Genomic DNA, 16527 nt, shown 5'->3' with positions numbered 1-16527 from the left:
TAATGTCTCCATGTGAATGTTGTTACAGTAGTTTTTAAGTATTTCTAACGTTTTTTCAAAGAACCGTTATAGATATCACGTCTATCGTTTCATTTTCCAAAAAAAGTATTTGTAACGGTTCTATGTAAATGTAGTCGTTACAGATACCACATATGTCGTTTCATTTTCCGAAAAAGGGTATTTGTAATGGTTCTATGTGATTGCCGTTACAGATACTTAAAGACTATCTATAATGGTTCTTTAAAAAAAATCAAACTGATTCTCATTAAATGAGAATCTATAACTGCTCACCACAGAGTCATTACTGATACTCGACCAATTAACCCGAGAGCCTTCTATTTTCTTCATTCTTCTTACTTTTTCTTCTCCGCAGCCCTTCCTTCTCTGTTGTCGCTTTGCCGCCCTACCGTTCATGTCCGAAAAAGACCAGGTTAGTTCAATTCACTCTATTTCTTTCCTTCTTTCTTTCTATGTTAGAACAAGATCGAAACCTGATATATATATATACAAAATTTGCAGGTTTTAGGGTTCTTCGATCAAGCTTCGTTCATGCGCTTCGCGTTCGTCCGACACCACCGTTCACAAATTTTTTTATCTAGTCCCAATGTAAGTTCCTGACAAAACATGGATGACTATACTTCGTATTGATCCAAAATATATCTAGGGGGTTGACAACATCATATAATTTGTTGAAAAATCTACGGGTATAAAGTGTGTAAATCAAGTATACGAGAATAAGATTGTCGTTAGAACTCATCTGATTGTATTCAGCATAAGACAAAATTATGGTTTTTGGTATTTTCACAGGAAAATGAGAATTGAACGTGAGAGTGTAATTGCTTCTAGAGAGAGTGGAGGAGATGAATCAGATGATGAGCTTGTAGAAGAACCGATTAATGTACAACAGAATAACGAGAGTAATACAATTGATAAACCTGTTGACGTTTGTGATGAGCACCTAATGTAATATATTAGTGCTGATTTGTACCCTAATGTGAACAATGACAATGGACATCCTAGTGAAAATGAGCATCCCTTTGATGATGCTAAGGCATTTTACAAATTATTGGATGATTCGAAACTACCTTTGTACGAAGGTTCTCGAATTTTCAAAGCCTCATCTCTAATTAAACTTCTTCACATAAAGAATGTACGCAAGTGGAGAAACACGTCATTTGATTTGTTGTTGAAATTATTGAAGGAAGAAATACTACTAGTTCATAATCAGTTGCAAATTTGTATTATGAGTGTAAGAAATTCATTACAGACATGAGTTTATCATATGATGTTGCATGTAAGAATGATTGTATGTTTTTTTGTAAAAATATAAGGATTTGCAGAATTGCAAAGTTTGTGGACTTTTCAGATGGAATATCAATCAATCTAGTGGTGCAATTCAAAAAAAGGTGAATGGAAAGTTTATTCCCAATAAGGTGCTGCAGTATTTTCCATTAAAACCGAGGCTACAAAGACTATACATGTGTTCTAAAACTGCTCCACGGATGACTTGGCATAAATATAGAAATCTCGAAGATGATGGGTTGATGCATCCTTCTAATTCAATGACGTAGAAGACCTTTGATAACTTGTACCCATATTTCACAGCAAAACCTCGAAATGTGCGACTTTCTTTGGCAAGTGACGATTTCCAACCCTTTGTTAATGGGAAAATATCATACAACATTTGTCTAGTAATTCTCATCATTTATAATGTCTCCCCAACTACATGTATGGACACGAACAACTTTCTTCTTTCCATGTTAATTCTAGGACGAAAAGGTCCTAGAGATTGTATTGACGTGTTTCTTGAGCCACTTATTGAAGAGTTGATGAAATTGTGGCATTCTGGTGTGATGACATACGATGCAAGCATATCCCAATATTTTAACTTGTGGGCAGCTCTTATGTGGACTATCAATGATTTCCCTGCATATACAAATTTTTCTTAATGGAGTACAAAGGGAAAACATGCATGTTCGTCTTGTAATCAGAACACTACATCATTGAGATTAACAGATTGCCAGAAGGAGTGTTACATGAGTCATCGTCGCTTCCTCCCGCCTAATCATCGTTGGCGCAAAGAGAGTGATCCGTTTAACGGGCGTACTAAGCATAGAGTACCTCATGTACTACTATTGGGATCCGAAATTTATATGCAAGCACAAGATCTAAAGGATATTTGCTTGACAAAGTATGGTCCCAAGAAAATGAAAATTACTCATGAATCCCGGGGTGATAACTTGAACAAACTTAGTATATATTTCCAATTGCCTTACTAGAATTCGTTGACGTTGAGACATAATTTCGATGTCATGCATACTGAGAATAATATTTTTGATAGCATGTTGGGAACTTTAATGAATTTCAAAGAAAATACCAAGGATGAGATTAAAGCGAGGAAATATTTGATCATATTGAACATAAAACATTACTTACATCCTGTTGAGGCTGATGGCATTCTTCGGTGTCCAACAACCCCCTATGCACTATCATCGAAACACAAGAAACGATTATGCCAGTTTTTGAAAGATGTTAAAATGTCGGATGTTTTTGTTCAAATATTGGGGCGTGTGTGAACATAGAGGAGACACAAATTTCAGGATTAAAGAGTCACGATTGTCTCATTTTGTTACAATATCTCATTTCACTAGCTACATGTGACCTACTTCCCAATGATGTGTACGATGCTGTAGTAAATTTGTCAAGGGTTCTTCGGTTGCCTTGCAAAAAAAGTTTACAACGCGAGCAATTGGAAAAACTACAAGACGCCATTGTCTTGACACTTTGTAAACTGGAGAACATCTTTCCATCTTTTTTTGATATAATTGTGCACTTGCCAGTTCATTTAGTTTTTGAGGCTTGCCTTGGAGGGCATGTCTAGTATCGATGGATGTATCTAGTTGAACAATATATGAGCACACTAAAGAAATACTTTAGGAACAAATAACTTTTCAAAATATTAGATTAGCGAGAGTTACCTTGTGAATGAGAGTATGAGCATGTGTGCCCGGTATTTGGAGGATCAAGTGTCACGAGATGCCTTGATAAAAACTGGTACAACATTGTCCATGTTCCTTGCTATGGAAGAGCTATCGAATGACACAGCCTACACATACCAACTGGGGATCGTGAGCGTGCTCATTGGTACATCTTAAAAAATTGTCGCGAAGCTGAAGAATATTATAAGTAAGTGCAACAATTTCATTACTAGCTATGATTTTTGTACTTTTAGCAAAAATTAAATTTAACACTTGCACAGCGATTTCATACAATCATGCGAACCGAATATTTCTAATGTGAACAATATCAGTAACGTTCGTTTCGGTAATGAATATTAACGGAATTATAAGCCGTTACTAAAAGTTATCAGTAACGGCGTTCTGCATTAGCCCTTATTAATGCCCATTTTTCTAGTGAGACTTATGAATATCGACTAATTTTTGTAAGTCTATGTATTTAAAATTATATTTATATAAAATAATTCCTAACAATTAAATTATTTATTTTTGTTTTTAAAAAAATCATAGTATAAGCTAGTCACATATACAAAGACTTACAAATATCTGCACAAAATATTGTTTGATTTGGTAATGATTATCCTTAATTAATTAATGATTCACGTAAAAAAAAATCCTACCAATATCATATATGAAATGTGAAATATCGTCTAATCATGATTATATATATTTTTTAAATATGAAAGAGATTCTAAAATTTCAAATCAAATATGCAAATAAATTATGGATTTGTTTTTCAAATCACAATTTGTGTACAAATCAATCTTCTATTCTATAAAAATAAATAGTTATCAAATTTTAAAGTATATCGTTTTAGCCTTGACACAATCTTATAAAAATAAAAATGTGTTATTGCAGCTCAAATGGAAGTTTATTAGAAATATCTTAAATCATATATTATAACTATAAAATACTTGCAGCTACATTAAATCTAGATTTTAACAAAATTTTTTTTTATTAAATTTATTTATATAATTAAGGTATATTTTAGACTATTATCTTATCTAAATTTATGTTTAATCAAATAATTGAAATATTTTTATAAAATATTTATAAATCCGTCGTGATTACCAAAAAAAATGTTATTATTTGCATTTAATAGAGTTAAGGCTTAACAATGTTAATATTACGTGGTTATAACCATAACTCCGTTAAAAGAATAAGAACAGGAAATATCGCTGTTAAAGTTAATTGCATATTTGTTTTTATTATAGTCAGTCATCTAATTGTCTTTTTTTCCAATAATCTTTGTAATTCTGTCTTATTTTGATCTGGTGTGATATTGTCATTTTATATTTTATAGAATATAAAACAATATTAGTTTTATAAGAAAATAATAAACCAAGAATACAACATCTAGCTAATTTTAATTATTTTTTATAGACAAATTATATAAATTCAAAATAAATGTCTTTACAAATAAGAACCAATGGGTAAACAAATATCTAACTAATTAATCCACTTATAGTTTACATATAAGATCCATTTTCAAATACACACTTATATCTACGATATTATTTGGTGTATACATGTGACAATATAAATATTTGGTGAATGTAAAAAATTAATATTGGATATTTTAATTAATTGGGTTATGAAGTTATATACAAATAACAACAATATACATATAAGCTTATAACACCAACTAAATAAAACAAACATGTCAACATGGTTATGCAAATGTTCTCTTTTCTATTTTGCAACTATATTATTATGTTGGCTCATGTTGCTTCTAGTTTTCGCCAATCCCACCATGCAAGCATCTCATAAACAATCCAATAACTCAACTTCTATGTTTGTGCAATCTTTATTGAATTCCAAGAAAGGTGATGAAGTGATGGGACTTCATCGCATTAAGCAATATCTCGTAAAGTATGGCTATCTGAGTCCGTCCCATGTTCACACCGATACAAACAATGAGGGAAATTTCGATGATGCCCTAGAGGAAGCAGTGAAGAAATACCAGGTTTTTTTTCACCTAAATGTATCGGGAGTCCTAGATTCAAAAACATTGTCTCTAATGGATACCTCTCGTTGTGGGAATTCAGATCATACACACGTTGAGAAATACCAACACCACTTTCACGGAACCAACATAACTAATTCATTTTATTTGCCATCAAATAAAAAGTGGAATAAGATTAGCTTGAGTTATGCTATTCAGTCGGGGACACGATCAGATGTCATTGCCCAGATATGGATCGCGTTGGCTACATGGGACATGGTGAGTCCATTGACATTCGTTGACCGCAGTAATGACTTCTCCAATGCTGACTTGAAATTTAGTTTCTTTCAAAGAGAACATGGAGATGGTCATCCCTTTGATGGCCCCGGTAAGGTATTGGCTCACGCTTTTTATCCACCTAATGGTGAGATTCATTTTGATGCAGACGAAAATTTGGTGGTCGGGGAAGTGCCCGATGGAATAGACATTTCTAGTTTGGCGCTACATGAACTAGGCCACGCTATTGGACTTGTGCATAGTAACATTGAATCTTCTATCATGTGGCCATATATGTCACCGGGTATTGTAAAAGGTCTACATATCGATGATGTTCACGCAATAAGGGCATTGTACCCTTTATAAGGACTTGTTTATTTAGGCTAGATTATTCCCCTCTTCCAACTTATCGGCAATAAGAGGTGGATACTAATCCTAAGTTCCTGGGTTCGAGCCCGTCAGACGACAACTTTTGCGCCTAGTTAAATGGTTAAGTGTGTTTGCGAGCTATGTTTTTCCTTTTTATTCGAAAAATTTATTTAATAATTATTATTTGTATTTAATTTATGCAATTGTATCCATAACAAATGTGAAAATATGTTTATTCAATATAAATTAATTAGAATTAATATTATATTACAATGATAAAAACATTTATGATAAAAATCATAAAAATGTGATGCTTATTATAACTTATTAAAGTAATACATATCTAAATTCCTCTAGAAATAGGTTTGATGAGTTAGTATATGTTTTATTTCTTGATTTACTCAAGCCTCAATTCTTATCATTTAGACATGATTAATAACTCACTAGAGTGTCCCTCACGACTAAATTACTCTAGAAATAGGTTTGCTGAGTTAGTATATGTTTTATTTCTTGAATTACTCAAGCCATAGTTCTTATCATTTAGACATAATTAATGCTCTAAATATAAACATTAGGTGATTATTAATGAGGTAATAATTGACTAGAATGTCCCTCCTCACGAAACCTCACATTAAGTGATTGTTGTCTAATGTTTTTCATTTTGATAATTTAAAATTTTCAAACAATATGCACTACAAAAAAAAAAAAAGACTTTTATTGATAAATTAGGGTTTTGCGACGTAGATGTGTCACTAAAGTTGTTATCGGCACATAAATTAAAGTGGAGTTGACAAAAGTCTTTAAAGACATATAAATATCTGCCGGTAAAAGGTCATTATATGCCGGTAAAAACATTTCCCGACACATAATTTTGTGTCGGTAATTTATTTATATATATATTTGTAAAAAACCTTATCGACAAATAAATATGTGCTGGTAAGGGATCAATATGTGTCGGTAAATCAATTCTAAGACTTTTTATTATTTTTAATTTTTTAATATTTTATATATATATATATATATATTATAAATTTGATATTAAAATTGTAAATTTCAATTATTAAAATATTATATATATTATTTTATCACACCTGTTATAAATTACATATTTATTAATCAAATTCAAATTCAAATAAAAAACTACAAAATCTACATACAAATATTAAAATATAAAAAAAATAGATCTTTAATTCATTCCAATTGATTTACTAAACAATTCGTATTAATGAAATAAATTATTCGACTATATATTCTTTTCCATTGTTTTACAAAGCTCAAATATGTCCCAAGTTTTGGTTCAGCATCATATTAACAATTTTAATTTTACAATTTAACAGAAAATTTAATAGAATTAACCAGAATTATTAAAACAAAATTCTAAAAAAATATAATATAAATTATGTCATTATCCAAGCAAAAATAGTTCACTCTACAATTATACTTATAACCAACTTGTTCTAAGAACAAGTTAAAATAACAATACAAAGAAACTAGGGAGTCAAATGTGCAAATGAACTAAGTTCTGTCTAGTCATTTGTTAATCAATTTTTGCATCTTAAATTGAAAAATTACCTTCACTACAAGACGACTTTCTAGTGGTGATACAAAGAACTTTGGTTGGAATTGTAAATGGTTCTTTGACTCTCAATGTCTTGTACTCCACACCTTTCTCCTAATCACATAGCAAAATTGTGAATGATTTGTGAGGAGAGATTTCAGAATTTTTGTCAAACATTCAAAGATTTGACATATATCTATATGTAGAAACAGAAGGAAGGAAATAGTAAAATAGACAAAGGAATGAGCCAAAAACAAAAACTCACAAAGAAAAATAACCTAAAACAACAAAATATTCAAATAAAAGAGCCAAAAACAGTCTTTAGCTCACATACCGTTTAGAAAGCATAAGTCATGACTCTTATCTTCAACTGGAGCATCATCTAAAGCTTCATATACTTGATCAATGAAAGTTTTATGGTTACTCCTTGACCTAGAATATGATATCAGAAGTTTAAGAAATAAATCAACCTCAAAATACAAATCAATGAACCATAAATATGAGAGATACCTCTCATCATCACTTGATTGTTCATTATCCAAAGCCTCATACGACTAGTCTTCTTTACTTTGCTTAAGACTGTGCAGTATTATTTTATCACAGTAATTAAGAAAGGGACTCTTGAAGCAAAAGGGTTTGGTTCGATTTTGTCACCTGCAATAGTATTCATTCAATATAAAAAATCATATCTCATTCTACAACTTCACTACAACTTATAGTTTTCTCCGTAAGTTTTAATCATATCTAATTCTATAATTTCACTACTATATATAACTTTTTCATATCTCATATGTCATTGAAATTGAATTTGTATCGTAGAAGGAGACATGTTCAGAAACTTACTCATGATGCGGGCAACCACCCATGCTTGTATATACTCCATAAATAGACATCCTTATACTCAAGTCTTCAACATAAGAAATATAATTTTCAATCTAGTATCACCATAAATCAGTTCGTCAACCAAATCTTCTACAACCATAAAATACATATATAAAGCATTCAAATTTTCAAGTGACCAAAAAGGATCATAATTAACTATTGTCCCTAATTCCATCAATGACAATCCTGAAATTTTGTTCTGCCTAGAATTAGAAACAAGATGAAAAATGATGAAAAGGAAACAAACCAAATATTTTCCTAGGCGAGGACCTTGTTCAGCGTAACTTGAAGTTTTTTTGAATTATGTTATTTTCCCTTATTTTTAGTAATTTAGTTTTAGTTAGTGGTTTAGTGGATGGTTTCTAGTAGATCATGTCCACGTATTTCCCTACTTTTTAGTTCCACTATCTAGTCATTTAGTAGTATTTAAATAATTTCAGTTTAATGAAAATTATCAAATTTTCCTTCCATCTTTTTCCTACTTTAAAATAACCAACAAATTGGTATCAGAACCATCTTCTTGAGGGACCTATGAGTGAGAGATACCTACCACGACATCTACTTTTTTTCTATGGATTCAGATATACCCTTTACATCATTAGCACCACATGTGTTCAATGGTAACAATTACCATGCTTGGGCTGCTCGAATGGAGGCTCATCTGGAGGCAAATGATCTTTGGGAAATTATTGAAGAGGAGTATGTAGTGCCAGAATTACAAGCTAACCCAACACTGACACAGATGAAGAATCACAAGGAGAAGTAGATAAGGAAGTCAAAGGCAAGGGCTACTCTATTTGCTTTCATCAGGATAATGACCATAAAGTCAGCATTTAAGGTCTAGAATTTTTTCAAAAAAAAGTATGAAGGAAATAAAAAGATTAAGGGGATGCAAGTCCTTAATTTAATTAGTGAATTCGAGATGGTGAAGATGAAGGATTCAGAGACCATCAAAGAGTACTCTAACAGATTACTCACAATTGTCAACAAGGTAAGATTGCTTGGCACTGAATTTCCCGATTCCAGATTGGTTTAAAAGGTGTTGGTAACTCTTCCTGAAAGGTTTGAGGCTACCATTTCCTCATTAGAGAACACTAAAGATCTGTCAAAAGTCAGTCTTGCAGAAATCTTGAGTGCCTTTCAAGCACAAGAACCGAGAAGATTGATGAGGAATGAAAGGTTTGTAGAAGGAGCATTGCCAGCAAAAGTGCAGTCAAGCCAAAGTGAAAAATGGAAGAAGAACTGGAAAAGCAAGAAGGAAAAGTGCAGGTTCAAATTCTCCAAGCACAAGTAAAAATTTTAAACCAGACTTTCCTCATTGTAAGTAATGTGAGAAGAAAGGTCATGCACCTTTTAGATACTGGAGGAGGCCATATGTGCAATGTGAGAAGTGTCATATGATGGGGAATTACCAAACAATTTGCAAAAGTAATCTGTAGAAGAAGGATGTGACTCAAGTAAACTTTCAACAAAAAATGTGGCTCAAGTTGAAGACCAGGAGAAGCAGCTCTTTGTGGCAACTTGTTTTGTAGCAAATAACTCAAGTAATAACTGGCTTGTGGACACTGCACCAACCACATGACATTTGATCTAGGCCTCTTTAAAGAACTGGACACATCATTCAACTCCAAAGTCAAAATTGGCAATGGGGAGTACATTGCAATCAAGGGAAAAGGGACTGTGGCAATAGGAAGTTCCTCAAATACTAAGTTGATTAAAATGTGTTATTTGTGCCCAACATCAATATAAATTAATTAAGTGTTGGTCAGCTACTCGAAAGTGGTTTAAAAGTAATCTTTGAGGGCAAGAAGTGCCTAATCAAAGATACAGATGTGGTGAATGTGTTCAAAGTCAGCATGAAAGGGAAAAGCTTTGAACTAGATCTACTAAAGGAGGAGAAATCAGCCTATTCAGCTACAATATCTCAAGCTGAGATTTGGCATAAAAGGCTGGGCCATTTCCATCATAATGCAGTACTGAATTTGTAGAAGAAAGAGTTTGTAAAGGGGCTGCCTCAATTAGAAGCTAACTTGACAGAATACAAGGCTTGTCAATTAGGGAAGCAATCAAGACTTCCTTTCAAGCCAGCAACCTAGGGAGCAACAGAGAGGCACAAATTGATCCATACAGACCTTATTGGGCCTCACAGAACTCCTTCACTAAATAGGAGTAAGTATTACATAGTTTTCATTGACGACTATACAAGGATGTGCTGGATTTATTTTCTGAAGTTCAAGTCTGAAGTTGCTGGTGTGTTTTTGAGATTCAAACAGTGGATAAAAGCTCAAAGTGGCTTTAAGATTCAGGCCTTAAGGTCTGATAATGGCAAGGAGTACACCTCAGAACAATCCAATCAATTCTGTGAAGAAGCTGGGATTCAACACCAACTAACAGCCCCATACACTCCTCAGCAGAATGGAGTGAGTGAGAGGAAGAATCGCATTATCATGGAGATGGCAATGTGTATGCTTCATGAGAAAGACTTGCCAAAGGAGTACTGGGCAGAGGCTGCAAACACTGCAGTCTTTCTACTCAACAGGCTACTAACTAAGGCTGTAGAAGGAAGGACACCATTTGAGGCATGGTATGGTTATGATCCTTCTGTGAAAAACCTTAAAGTATTTTGGTGTTTGTGTTATTCTTATATACCACAGATCAAAAATAAGCTAGATAAAAAAGCTGAAGTTGGAATCTTTGTGGGGTACAACACAGTTTCAAAGGCTTATCGAATTTTTCAACCTCAAACTAGAACGATTTTGATAAGCTGAGATGTGCACTTCATGGAGAATGACAATTGGAATTGGGCAGAAATAGAACCAACTCCATATCCTCAACTGAATAAAGAAGAGTTGGTGAATGATGAACCAGTGAGGGGCACAAGATTGCTCTATGATATCTATCAGAGTTGCAATGTTGCAGTTCTTGAGCCTAAAGATTATTGGGAAGCTGAAAGGAATCCAAAATGGAGAGCTGCAATGAAAGAGGAGATCACTATGATCGAGAAGAATCATACTTGGAAGTTTGTAAAGAGGCCAAAAACAAAAAGGTGATAGGAGTGAAGTGTGTGTTCATAACCAAACTGAATGCAAATGGATCCATTAACAAACACAAAGCAATGCTTGTTGTTAAAGGGTATGCTCAGATTTTTTGTGTTGATTTTTCTGAAATATTTGCTCATGTAGCTAGATTAGATACCATTAGATTGCTACTTGCTTTGGCTGCTCAAAAGGGCTGGAAAGTGTATAAGCTAGATGTTAAATATGCATTTTTAAATGGAGTTTTTGAAGAGGAGATTTATGTTGAGCAATCTAAAAGGTTTATCAAGAAAGCCTTGTATGGACTGAAATAGGCTCCAAGAACCTGGTACAGTAGAATTGATAAGTATTTGATGGAGTTGGGCTTTAGAAAAAGCCTAAGTGAAGCAACTATTTATGTTAAAGGAGATGAAATTAATTTTGTTGTCATATCTTTATATGTTGATGATCTGTTAGTAACAGAAAGCAATGCTAAACTTGTTTAAGAGTTTAAAAAGGATATGCAAAGTTCTTTTAAGATAACAGATTTAGAAGAGATGGCATATTTCTTTGGGATGGAAATTATGCAGAAAATTGATGAGATCTTCATTTACCAGAAAAGTATGCCAATGAGATCTTAAAAAAGTTCAAAATGGAGGATTGCAAAAGTATGTCTACTCATTTGTGTCATAAGGAGAAACTGAGCAAGAATGATGAAACTAATAAAGTTGATGAGGCTCTCTATAGAAGGTTGGTTGGCTGTCTCATTTACTTGACAGAAACCAGACCTGATATACTGCATGTTGTAAGTCTTTTGTCATTTACTAACTGTGCAACTGAAACTCATTTTAGAGCAGCTAAGAGGGTTCTTAGATATGTTAAAGGAACACCAGACTTTGGCATTAAGTTCAGTACAGGTCTGAAGTGTTCTTTGCAGGGTTATTCAGATAGTGATTGGGCTGGATCTATTGATGATATGAGAAGTATTTCGGGTTATTGTTTTAGTTTTGGTTCAGGAGTGTTCTAATGGTGCTATAAGAAGTAGGAGATAATTGCACAATCCACAGCAGAAGCAGAGTTCATTGTTGCTATTGTTGCTGCAAATCAAGCTTTATGGCTGAGGAAAATGCTAATTGATCTGAACTTGAGACAAGAAGATTATACAGAGGTGTTTATTGACAATCAAGCTGCAATTTTTATCTCAAACAATCCTTTCCACATCAAATTGTTCTTTCTTAGGGAAGTGCAAAAAGAGGGATCTGTTAACAGACATATTCACCAAGGCCTTACCGAGGAACAAGTTCAAGTTCCTAAGGGAGAAACTTGGCATCTACAGCAACTCAAGCAAGGAGGAGTGTTGAAGTTTGCTTTAATTCTGTTATTTTTCCTTATTTTTAGTAAATCAGTTTTAGTTAGTGGTTTAGTGGGTGGTTTCTAGGAGAGTTTCTAGTAGATCATGTCTATGTATTTCCCTACTTTTTAGTTCCACTATCTAGTCATTTAGTAGTATTTAAATGATTTCAGTTTAATGAAAATTATCAAATTTTCCTTCCATTTTTTTCTACTTTAAAATAACCAATAGTCGGCTCCAGGAATGCGTTCTATAGCCACGTCGTCGAGGTTTGTCAGTCGTTGGTATATCATTTGATAAAGGAAAATCGACTCGCTTCTAGGGCTTGATTTCATTTGATCTAGTAATGAAATCATCATAAACTTACCTAGAGGAATACATATCACATTCTTTCGAGTTTCAATGAGTACGAATTTATGTAGGCCAGAACCTACAACAAAAAACACTAGTCCTTAAACTATTCAATGAAATATGTGTTGGTCTGACTTCACTTTAATAACCTCTAACACTTGTAGCCCGTAGGTGTATAAAATAAAAGAATGTATACATTATTAGAAACATCAACATCCATCTTCTTCTCATTTTATTCCATCCATTCAAGTGTTGAATATATAACCAATCTTATCAGAACTAGTCATTACTTTAAGAAATTGAAACTCTAGACATGCAAACTAAAGCTAATAAACAAGTAAACGCATCAATATATGTAAACGAGCAAACTAAATAATAATAAGTTGACAATGGATATCAATGAATGAAAGTCAATTTTCACCAACTTCTTTATTTTTCCAAACTATAAGTCCCGCACAAGGTTCCCAAACAAACTTTATTTTATACATAAATGCACATAAGAAACTGCAATATAAATAAGATTAAATAAACTTTGCACACAACATTCATCACCAACACACAAGATCTCTATTATAAACTTTAAAACACATTCATATAAATTCCATAACAAACTCAAGAAGAGATCAAAGGACTTACATCTATGTAAAACAAGACAGAAGATTGTCATACTGCTGAAAAACAATGGACAACCTAATGTTTTAAGGCTTCTTTGAATATGATATTTTTCAATTTGGCCTTAACAAGTGACCCTAAATTGTTTACAAAGCCTTAGTTGATATTTTAATTACAAAATAACAGACTTTTAACTTCAAATTATGGACGTCTGTTTGTTTTTTATTTAAAAAAACATGACAGTAGGTACAACAGTGTTATAACGGATGCGAGAACAATGATAATAATAATAATAGTAAAAGACAGAATGAAAGCGACACCCGATTTAACGTGGTATCCAGCAAAAGTGCTGACTAATCCACGGGCAGAGCCACTGAAAAATATTCCACTATAATCGTTAACACGAATTACAGATACTCAAAATAGTTCAAGAGAAAACTAACACCCAAGCCCTTTATTTATAGGGTCAGGTCAAGACATTTTTCTTGCTCACTTCCTATGTGGGATAAACACCCAAAAAGAATATTCTAGGCAAAGAAACCAACAAATCTCCACCTTGACTTGAATATTTTCTCAGATAGCAAGATGCACCAGATGTACTTTAAATACCAGATGTGTCAGATGCATTATACTGAATACCCAGATAAAAAAAACAGATGCATTACACTGAATGCCCATATGTGACCTGCTCTGCCTCAAGCGTTGCCCCTTCAAGGGCAATCAACAACTTCTAACATTGAGCAAGTTCGAACAGTGTTGAAACTTGCTCTGCGGAACCGACTTGGTAAACATAATAGCTGGATTGTCTGCAGTCCCCACTTTGTTTACCTTGATCCTCTTCTCACTTCTCAGAAAATGGTACCTCACATCAATGTGTTTTGTTCTTTCATGGTGAATTTGATCCTTGGTTAAGCATATTGCACTCAAACTGTTGCAGTACACTGAAGCATGATCGTGGTGTAGACCCAAGTCACTAACCAATCCTTTCAACCAGATTCCCTCCTTAGAAGCTTCTGTCAAAGCCATATATTCTGCCTCTGTAGTAGACAAGATTACTGTCGGCTACAGAGTAGCCTTCCAACTCACAACAGAACCACCAAGCGTGAATACATAACTGGTCATCGATCTTCTACTGTCTACATCTCCAGCATAGTCAGAATCTGAGTAACCAGATACTAGACACTGACTATCACCACCATAACTGAGACCAATATCAGATGTACCCCTAAGGTAGCGGAAAAACCTCTTCACTGCTTTCCAGTGTTCCTTACCAGGGTCTCCCATGAACCTACTGACAACACTAACGGTATGTGCAAAATCCGGTCTAGTGTAGACCATAGCATACATCAAGCTTCCCACTACACTAGCATAAGGAACATGTGACATGTATTCCTTCTCTTGAGATGATTTAGGTGCAAATACTACAGACAAATGTGCATTTGAAGCACTAGGAGTATCAATGGGCTTAGTAGTAGCTATTCTAAACCTCGATAGAACTTTCTGAATATATCCCTTCTGTGACAAGAATAACTTCTTATGACTTCTATCTCAGTAGATCTCCATTCCCAGAATTTTCTTAGAAGCACCTAAATCCTTCATTTGGAATTCTATACTGAGTAGTCCATTCAACTTTTGAATGTCAGACTTCTTCTCAGCAGCTAGCAACATATCATCTACATACAATACCAAATAGATGAAGGAACCATCTTTGAGCTTGTTGTAGTAGACACAATTGTCATACGGACTCCTTGAATAACCAATCTTAAACATGTAGCTATCGAACCACTTATACCACTGCCTCGGAGACTGTTTCAGTCCATATAAGGACTTCTTCAACTTGCAAACATATTCCTCTTTTCCAGGTTCCTGAAAACCATCTGGCTGAGTCATGTATATCTCTTCTTCCAACTCTCCATGTAAGAAAGCTGTCTTCACGTCTAGCTATTCGAGTTCCAGGTCCTGATGTGCAACTATAGCAAGTAGCACCTTGATGGAAGTATGTCTAACTACTGGTGAGAATATCTCATTATAGTCCACTCCCTCTTTCTGACTGAACCCTCTAGCAACTAACCTGGCTTTATACTTGACCCCCTCAGCTGGTGAAAACCTTTCCTTCTTCTTGAACAACCATTTACAAGTGACAACCTTTCTCCCTGGTGGTCTTCTAGCTAATTCCCAAGTCTGATTCTTTTGAAGTGACGCCAGCTCATCTCCTATGGCAGCAAGCCATTGGACAGACTCAGTACCCGTAACAGCTTCCTTGTAGGTGGATGGCTCATGAGAATCCACTTCCTCTGCAACCTGTAAAGCATAGGCAACCATGTCCTCATAGCCATACATTATAGGAGGTACACCAAAATTAGCTCTTCTAGGGCGATTAAGAGGTAGATTTTGATGTTCTACAGATGATGATGGAGCAACTGAAAAATCTGCCGCTGAAAGTGGTTGAGAAACACTCTCTTCTGCTTCACAACTAGCCTTAGTCTTTTCCTACTCCACCTGTTTCTCGACACCACAATCTACCGGAATGGTGAACTTCACAGTTGGGTTAAGCATGGAATTTTCATTAAAGACAATATTCCTACTCAGAATAACCCTCCTCTCAGAAGGGGACCAAATCCTATATCCTTTCACACCATTCCCATAGCCTACAAATACTCTCTTCTTTGCTCTTGACTCCAATTTCCCCTCATTGACATGATAGTAGACCGTGCAACCAAAAGTTCTCAAAATAGAGTAATCAGAAAGCTTCCCAGACCATAGTTCATAAGGAGTTTTCAGATTTATACCTGTGTGAGGTCCACGATTAATCAGATAGCATGATGTGTTAACTGCTTCAGCCCAAAACATTCTTGTTAACCCAGCATTTGAGAGCATACACCGAGCTCTCTCCAGTAGTGTCTGATTCATATGTTCTGCTACACCATTCTATTGAGGTGTATTCCTAACCGTATGATGTCTGGCAATCCCCTCAGTCTTGCAAAACTCATTAAACTCAAACCAATAGAATTCTAAACCATTATCAGTTCGTAACCTCTTGACCTTCTTCCCAGTTTGATTCTCCACTAATGCCTTCCACTGCTTGAAGTTCTTGAAAGCATCACTTTTATGCTTCATTATGAATATCCAGGTCATCATTGAATAATCATCAA

The 16527-nt window shown here is 34.3% G+C and overlaps 2 protein-coding genes across 2 annotated transcripts; both read left to right on the top strand.

Annotated features, from left to right (window-relative positions):
* Nucleotides 1–4740: 4740 nt before the first annotated feature.
* On the top strand, nucleotides 4741–5604 carry LOC124925511 (metalloendoproteinase 3-MMP-like). The gene has a single exon (XM_047465537.1). The coding sequence runs from the start codon at nucleotides 4741–4743 to the stop codon at nucleotides 5602–5604; it is 864 nt and encodes a 287-aa protein (XP_047321493.1).
* Nucleotides 5605–11713: 6109 nt separating this feature from the next.
* Nucleotides 11714–12499, top strand: LOC124925498 (secreted RxLR effector protein 161-like). The gene is made up of 2 exons (XM_047465518.1): nucleotides 11714–12044; nucleotides 12129–12499. The coding sequence occupies exons 1-2, from the start codon at nucleotides 11714–11716 to the stop codon at nucleotides 12497–12499; spliced, it is 702 nt and encodes a 233-aa protein (XP_047321474.1).
* The last annotated feature ends 4028 nt before the right edge of the window (nucleotides 12500–16527 follow it).

Source organism: Impatiens glandulifera, chromosome 1 (assembly GCF_907164915.1).
Source record: "Impatiens glandulifera chromosome 1, dImpGla2.1, whole genome shotgun sequence".
NCBI classification, from domain to species: Eukaryota; Viridiplantae; Streptophyta; class Magnoliopsida; order Ericales; family Balsaminaceae; genus Impatiens; species Impatiens glandulifera.
Note: the sequence above shows the minus strand (reverse complement) of the source record. Positions and strands in the feature narration are given on the sequence as shown.